The sequence below is a fragment of the Acanthaster planci genome, linkage group LG14 (genome assembly GCF_054643075.1).
Source record: "Acanthaster planci isolate LZ-2023a linkage group LG14, COTS_SCS, whole genome shotgun sequence".
In the NCBI taxonomy this organism is placed as follows: Eukaryota; Metazoa; Echinodermata; class Asteroidea; order Valvatida; family Acanthasteridae; genus Acanthaster; species Acanthaster planci.
Window position 1 is genome coordinate 5,203,522 of NC_141790.1, and position 8,548 is coordinate 5,212,069.

Genomic DNA, 8,548 nt, shown 5'->3' on the forward strand with positions numbered 1-8,548 from the left:
CCTTACGAGGCTTTAAAAAGTACATTAACACCTTTACAAGCACTACACAAAGATATAGGAAAACTTTGTGAACTCTGGTTGCATCCATATTATGTAAAAATAAAGAAATTCTCATACCTGAAGAGGCGTGGAGAGGTATGTTTCCACACACGAGGCTGGCAGGCGATATTTTGCCCACTGCCGCGTGGTGGCGCCGTGACTACTCCGTGGTGGGTCACGCAAGGGATGTCGCCTTACCGCCCCTACATTTGCATATCCAATCATTAAGTGAGGGGCTTGCCATAGATAGATTTGGAGATCCAGAAGTTACTGGAATTCGGATTAATAGTTGGAGCACAACACTCCAAAGATGAATTTGTATCCACTATTTTTGTTCACCTTAAGAAGGATGGTTCTTACCGCATGATTCTCAAACCCTAAAACAATTAAATCAATTGGTTGAATACTGTAACGGAATCCATGAAGGACCCCGATAACAAACGTGGGATCAAAGAAAATAACTGAAATGTATGATACTTGGCCAACTTGCCAATCCGCAGAAATCTTTCAGCGGCTTATTTATTTTCTAAAAAATAATAAACAAAATCAAGTAATTAATCACACAGGAATATGGCTATAGAGATAACAAATTAACTTAACTACAAGCAGTTGCTCCCTGCACCATGCAGGGTGCAGTGACATTAAATATGCTCCTGTACATGTTGGCCATTTTAAATCACACACATGTGAACACAAACTACCTCAAACCCAAAGCGGGCGACGCCCTCCCCCCAGAAATGGACCTGTAACAGGAGAAAAATACCCTGGCCACATGCACAAGAGCATAGCAGTCCAGATATAAGGAATGGCTGGAGCGGAGTATCCCAAATTTTTGTTAAAGAAATAAACACAAAAACTTACATACAGAAAAGATACAGGACCATCCCAGTTGTGGATGTTCCCTTAAGCGTCCCAGTCAAAGAAGTCCCTAGTGAGAATTTTTACACTCCAGTTTTAAGGATAGCCCAATGAATGCAAACAATAAGAGTGTGGCATGCCAAGTCCCAGGAATCTTTGTACAATACAAGATCATTGAACCAAGGTAGTAGTCCCCAGTAGGCTAATTAACTTAACAATGAAAGGTGTGGCATGTTGGACTGTTCCATTTAGTGGGACTTAACATAGTGGTATAGTCCTACATTTAAATCCAGATCAACTGATATGGAAAGCAAACTACACATATACATGAACATCAAAAATATAACAATTTAAAATAAAATCTGTAACACACAACAAAAATTAAAATAAAACTAATTTTGTTACAATACCACCATTTTAAAATGGATACTATTCACACGGTTCTCAAAGTGGTGAAGCCCAGCTGTTTAATGGCATCAGTAGATTTACGGTGTGCATATTATTTGGTTTCTATTAACAAAAGTTATCAGCATTTACTCAGGTTTGAGTGGAAAGGAATGCTCTTTCAATATACCTGCTTACCTAATGGTTTAGCATCTGCCCTACGGGTGTTCACAAAGTTACTTAAGCCTCTGTATGCTTCTTTATGTCAGAAGGGACACACATCAGTTGCATATATCGATGACATATTTGTAAGGTAGCTCTTTCCAAAATTGTGAGTGGAATGTTAGAGACACCATTGTATTATGTACGGATCTAGGGTTTACCGTACACAGCTAGAAATCTGTACTTTGTCCCACTCGGAAACTGTTTTCTTTGGTTTTGTCATAGATTCCTTGAAAACGATCGTGTCTCTGACAAAATAAAACTTGGCTGGGCTAAGAAAAGCTTTTCAATCCCTTTGTGACACCAGCTGTCAAACTATACAAGAGATAGCTTACGTGATAGGGTGTATGGTCTCTGTCTTTTCAGTAGTAGCCTTTGGACAACTGTTCTACCGACAGCTTGAGACTGATAAAATTGAGGCGTTAAAACATAATGCCAATGATTTTCAGGCTTAAGCTTCTCTGTCTAGCCGCTCCAGGCAAGACATTCAGAGGTGGATCAAACATCTTGTGAGGGGCCTGATTATGCGCTTTGCTCTGATGCATCCACAGAAGGATGGGGGACATCGTGTTCCAAAGACTCCACTGGAGGCCGCTGGTTAGGGAACGAGTCAAGTTTTCATAATGTACTTAAGGATTAAGGCTGCTTACTTTGCCATCAAGGCCTTTTCCATGCGTCGAAGGGCATCCACTTATTGTTAAAAATAGCACAGCAGTACATGTAACGCACATTAATAATGTGGGTGGCACACTCTCTAAAGGCTGTAACGCACTAGTCGAGACCACCACAAGACCACGCAGAAGACCAGTCACAAGCAACAGGGTGAACAATGACACAGGAATGCTTTTTTGCCGTTCATTCGAATAGCTTGGGGCTTGAATTCAGACTAGAGGTCTTGTGCTGGTCTTGTGCTGGTCTTGTGAAGGTCTTAAGTGGTCTCGACTACAACACTGAACGCAGTCACAAGAGAACTCTGGCTATGGTGTAGAGATCCCAATACTTGTGTAGCGGCGTAAAACTGTTTTTGCGCCCTCTTTCGGGTGATTAGTGAAATGCACCGTTCGCTTCTTCCACTCGATGATCCGCTACGTACATGAGCGACATCTTTCCTTTCGATTAAGTAAACCCCCAGGAATGCAACAGTTGGTAAGACAAAGGAATTCTCCCATATTATGTGTCATAAAGGGATATTAGAATAAGCTTAAGGGTCATCTGGAGAATAAGGGTTAATTTGGGAGAAATAATGGGACGTTGTAGCGCTAGTAAATTATGAAGGGCCGTTATTACTGGGTTCATGTAGGCCTATTACCCTACTGCTCGGATTTACCTGTACATGTACTTATATCATAAGTCACGTGGTCATTTGGCATTTACACAGTAAGACAGTTTATGGGGGCACATAGTAAGGGTAAATTTATTCATAGGGATGTGTAGTCAACCGTTTCTTTATTTCATCATAATGGATTTGACTAAGCCTTTATGTACATGTATTGCTACATAAGGTGTACTTCTATTTTCTCTATCCATTGTAGTGAACCGCTGACTTGGGACTTGGAATGGGCTGCCATCATTAAGGGTAGCGAATAAACAGTTCAAGTTCTGGAGAGAGCTGTTTCCACGGGCCAAGTTTTTTATCAGTGTGTTCACACTTGCGTTCCTTGTGTAATTTAAGAGGTTACATAAAAGTTCGCAACTGCATTATTCGTGGAGATGGATGCACCGAGTCACGTGCATCAGGATGCAGAGATGGCTGGAAAGGCAGATTCCAGAGCGACGGCGGGTGGAACGACCGGGGCCGGCACGGAGAGGAGCATCACCGGGGCCGGAGTTGCTGGTGGGGCTGTGCCTGCAGCAGACGACGACATCAAATCAGTGACCTCGTCAAGAACTTCAAGAGGTAGCATCTCAAGCACCAAGCTTGAGAGTGCAAATGTAGAAGCTGCCATCTGGCAGCAAGAGGCCATGGATCAGGAATTAGGAATCAGGAATGATGCACAGGTGCATGTGACAAATAGAACAAATGATTGGTGTGAAAAGAGTCAGTTGTATGCAGCTAACCATCCAGTGGTACCTATACCTGCAAATTATTGTAATGATACAGATGCTGTATTCAACGTACCTGTAAATCATGGTGTTGATAATGGTGCTGTTGTAAACATGCCTGCTACTCAGAATTCTGACAGTGCTTTAGTGGATATGCCTTTAAATAGGATTCATGACAATGCTGCAGTAAACGTGCCTATTGATCAGAGTCATGACAAGGCCGTGACGAACATGCCTGTAATTCAAAGTCACGACATTGGTATTACACGTGATGTACATCCAAACCAAGGTTCACAGCAGGGTATTTGTGGTGGCACATGTACAAATTATCACTCCCAGATGTATATGGCCATGAACTTGCCAAAACCAGAGATAAAGAGTTTCTCAGGTGATCCAGTAGAGTATTGGGGATTCATAAATAACTTTGAGGTTAATATTGCATCCAAGGTTCAGACCGATAGGGAGAAACTAGCTTACCTTATCCAGTTCTGTAAAGGTAAGGCACATAATGCCATAGAAAACTGTGTTCTGTTAGAACCCTCTAAGGGTTACCAAGATGCAAAGAGCATATTGTATGACCAGTTTGGCAGGAATTACATTGTTGCACGTGCCCATATAGCAAAGGTGGTTGATCGTCCTGCCATCAGAGCGGGTGAAGGTGGGAGTTTGTGGGACCTTGCACGAGACATGAGGCGATGTCAGATGACCCTTACACAGATGGGTTACACTGCAGACTTGAGTTCAACCGACAACTTGCTGAAGATACAGCGACTTCTGCCAGTCTATCTTCAATCCAAGTGGGCTACCACCGCTCACAAGTTCATGGAGGGAAAGGTTGTACCCAACTTTTCTCACATGACCAACTTCGTTGAAGAACACGCCAAGGTCGGGAGCAATGCCTATGGCCAGAATATTGGAAGATCTGTTAAATCGCACACCAAGTTCGGTCCCCCCTCGAGCAAAGGGAACAGCAACAAGGTGTCATCTTTCACAGTGCAAGAGAGGACGGAGAACAGGCCCATGGGGACATGTCCATGCTGCATGGGAAAACATACAATTTACAAGTGTGACAAGTTTAAGGCCAAAAATCTAAAGGACAGGTTGGAGCTGGTGAGACAGAAAGGGTTGTGTTTCAACTGCCTCCAAGGAACCCACCTTGCAGTCAGATGTAATTCTAAATGGGTGTGCAGCCGAGAAGGATGTAAGAGAAAACATCATACACTCCTGCACGCAGAGACACAACCCAAGGAGGAATCAAGTAAGGCACCAGGGGCTAACCAGGAATCGGCGACAAGCCCACAGAAAGCAGAATGTAACTCCGTCGGATCAAGCAGGGGTGTTTGCCTGAGAGTACTTCCTGTTAAGATTTGGAATGAAGGTAAAGCTGTAACAACTTGGGCCCTCTTGGATGAGGGAAGCGACATCTCCCTGTGTGAAGAAGGGATTGCGGAGGAGCTTGGCCTTCAAGGGAACAAGAAGAAGTTCACTTTGACGACGGTGAACAGCGCAGAAGTTGAAACTCAAGGTATGGAAGTAAGCCTGTCCATTGAAGGGGCTCAAGGAGGACAAACCATAGAAATGCCAAAGGTGTGGACCGTGAAGAAACTACCTGTCTCACGCCACAGCATTCCTACGCAAGAAGATATCACCAGATGGTCTCACTTAGATGGGATATTTCTTCCGCCAACTGAAGATGCCAATGTGAGATTGCTCATTGGAAGTGACATGCCTGAGGCCTTTTGGGTACAAGAGGAAAGGAGAGGTGGCAAGAAGGAGCCGTATGCCGTCCGTTCACCTTTGGGGTGGACTCTGTTAGGACCAGTGTCTAGATTCAAGGGACGACATACCTTTGCAGTTAACCATGTCCATGCCGATGAGGAGCTGAATGACCAGGTGAGGCGCTTCTGGAAGTTGGATTTCGGCCTTGATGACAAAGACGAAAGGTTTGGAGAGTCAGTTGAAGATCGAAAGGCGAGAGCAGCCATGGAGGAGTCCGTAACCCTGGAGGATGGTCACTATCAGATGTGCTTACCTTGGCGGCAGTATCCACCATCCTTGCCAAACAACCGGCAATTGGCCGAAAAGAGGCTCCTATCTCTGAAGAGGAGATTGGAGAAGGATGAAGGCCTACACGAAGGCTATAAGTGTACTATTCAAGAGTACACCAGGAAGGGCCACGCTAAGGAAGTTGACGAAGGAATTAAGAAGGACGCCCAAACTGGGGCAGTCTGGTACCTCCCCCACCATCCTGTTACTCACCCCATGAAACCGAAGAAGGTCCGGGTGGTGTTTGATTGTGCTGCTACTTGCCGAGGTGTCTCCCTGAACAGCCAACTCCTGCAGGGGCCTGACTTCACCAACAAGTTGGTAGGAGTGTTAATGCGTTTTCGCCAGGAGAGAGTGGCCTTAGTAGCCGATGTGGAAGGAATGTTTCATCAGGTCAGGGTGTTACCACGAGATACTGATGTACTGCGGTTTCTGTGGTGGGAGGACGGAGACATGTCAAGAACCCCAAAGGAGTACAAGATGCTTGTTCACCTGTTTGGAGCTACCTCCTCACCTAGCTGTGCAGGCTTTGCACTACATAGAGCAGTGCAAGACAACAAACACGACTTCGATGTAGATGTGGCAAAGACCGTCCTCGAGAACTTCTACGTCGATGATTTGTTGACATCGGTTCCCACAACTATGGACGGGATGAGGCTGGTTCCCCAGTTGTGTGACATGTTGAGAAGAGGCGGCTTCAGGCTTACCAAATGGGTAAGCAATGACAGGGAAGTGCTGTCTAGTGTTCCAGCTATGGAAATAGCTGCATCAGTCGTCGACCTAGACCTAGACCGCCTACCCAGTGAGAGAACTCTTGGAGTTCTGTGGGACGTTGACGCAGATGAGTTTGGTTTCAAAGTATCTATTAAGGATACGCAGTTGACAAGGAGAGGGATTCTCTCAGCGACAAGTTCCCTCTATGATCCTTTGGGCTTTGTAGCTCCCTTCATCCTCAAGGCAAAGCTGCTACTACAGGACCTTTGTGCTCAGGGCAAAGGTTGGGATGAGAGGGTTGGTGACGAAGAATTACAGCGTTGGAAGAACTGGATCCTTGAGCTTCCAGAGTTGACAGCTATAAAGGTTGCCAGATGTTTTAAGCCTCTCGAGTTCAAGGAAGCCAACATTGAACTTCACACATTCTGTGACGCATCAGAGAGAGCCTACGCGGCATGTGCCTATTTGAGAAGTGTCAGCCTTGAAGGCAACATCCACTGTGCCTTTGTTATGGGCAAGACCAGGCTCTGCCCTCTTAAGCAGATAACGATTCCCAGGCTCGAGTTGTCTGCGGCCGTGCTGGCAGTGAAATTGGTTCAGGTCATAAAGGAAGAGCTGAGACTGTCGTTATGGGATGTAACCTACTGGACGGACTCAACCTCAGTTTTGCAGTACATCAGTAATGAGAGCAGAAGATTCCGCACTTTCGTTGCCAACCGGGTTGCCAAGATACATGAACTGAGTGAGGTGTCCCAGTGGAGACATATTGACTCGAGCAGGAACCCTGCAGATGATGGTTCCAGAGGAGTGCATGTAAAGAACCTGTCACGTTGGCTTACAGGACCAGAGTTTTTGGTTGAAGAAAGGAGCAGTTGGCCTGACAAACCATTTGTCTCTGGTGGAGGGACAGTTCCCAAGGAAGATTTGCAGAGTGACCCAGAGTTTAAGAAGTCACAAGTGTATGCAGCTGTCTCTTCGAGTCCCACACAGGATCTGTTGTCAGACTATTCCTCGTGGTCCCGCCTGAAGCAGGCAGTTGTGTGGATGCTACGGTTCATGAAGTACCTTGCCTCTCGTGTTAGAGAGAAGCCAACATTCAAGGAGACGGGTCCCCCGACTGCCCAAGAGTTGGACATAGCTGAAAGGCGCATAATTAAGTTCGTGCAGAGGCAGTCGTTCCCGAGCGAGTTCCAGCCAGACGCAGGAGATGAGAAGAGGGCTCGAAATTCATCCAAGGGCCTTGAAAGAACAAATCCCATTCTATGTGACGGCCTACTTCGTGTGGGCGGTAGGTTGGAAAGGTCACCACTGTCTGATGAGCAGAAACACCCTCTAATCCTTCCTGGTGACAATCACATCACCAAGCTCTTGATAGTTCACTACCACCTCAGGATTGGACACTGTGGATCGGGAATGACATGGACAGCTCTCAGGCAGAAGTATTGGATAATCAAGGGTGGCGCTTCTGTACGACATGTGATTGGGAGTTGCATACACTGCAAGAAGCGGAATGCGAGACGAAGCCAACAGTTCATGGCCAACCTACCAGAAGCAAGAGTAACGCCAGACAAACCACCTTTCAGCAGTACCGGGGTTGATTACTTTGGTCCATTCTTGGTGAAGCAAGGACGAAGCCAGCTGAAAAGATATGGCTGCATTTTCACGTGTATGTCCAGCAGGGCAGTTCATTTGGAGGTGGCCTTTTCACTTGAGACGGATTCATTCATCCAAGCCTTCCGCCGATTCATAAATCGTCGAGGACCTCCTGAACACATGTACAGCGACAACGGGACAAACTTCAAAGGGGGCCACAAGGAGCTTCAAGACGGTCTAGCTGCGGTGAATAAGAGAAGGGTCAACAATTTCCTTGTCCAGCGGGGTATCGAATGGCACTTCAACCCCCCAGGAGCTAGCCACATGGGCGGGGTTTGGGAAAGAATCATACGGTCAGTCAGAAAGATCTTGGAAGGTCTCTTGCAACAGCAGATAGTCACCGACGAGAGCTAGATCACCATCATGACAGAGGTTGAGGCAATCCTTAACGCACGACCCCTCACGCAGTTAAGTATGGATCCAAAGGATGACGAACTGCTAACACCGAGCCACCTGCTCCTGATGAGACGAAACCCAAGCTTACCACCTGACGTATTCTGCAAAGAGGACAACTACAGCAGAAGGAGATGGAGACAAGCCCAATACATTGCAGACCAGTTCTGGAGAAGATGGGTTCGAGAGTATCTGC

General features: G+C 46.1%; 1 protein-coding gene across 1 annotated transcript; it reads left to right on the forward strand.

Moving 5' to 3' along the window:
• The first annotated feature begins 3,213 nt into the window (after window positions 1–3,213).
• Window positions 3,214–8,313, forward strand: LOC147796778 (uncharacterized). The gene is made up of 2 exons (XM_087145796.1): window positions 3,214–3,501; window positions 3,994–8,313. Exons 1-2 carry the CDS (start codon window positions 3,214–3,216, stop codon window positions 8,311–8,313), a joined length of 4,608 nt encoding a protein of 1,535 aa, XP_087001922.1.
• The last annotated feature ends 235 nt before the right edge of the window (window positions 8,314–8,548 follow it).

Coding starts and splice junctions, on each gene's coding strand:
- LOC147796778 (XM_087145796.1), top strand. CDS start 3,214: ATGGATGCACCGAGTCACGTGCATCAGGATGCAGAGATGGCTGGAAAG. Junction 3,502..3,993: donor GAATCAGGAATGATGCACAG/GTGCATGTGACA, acceptor ATTGCATCCAAG/GTTCAGACCGATAGGGAGAA.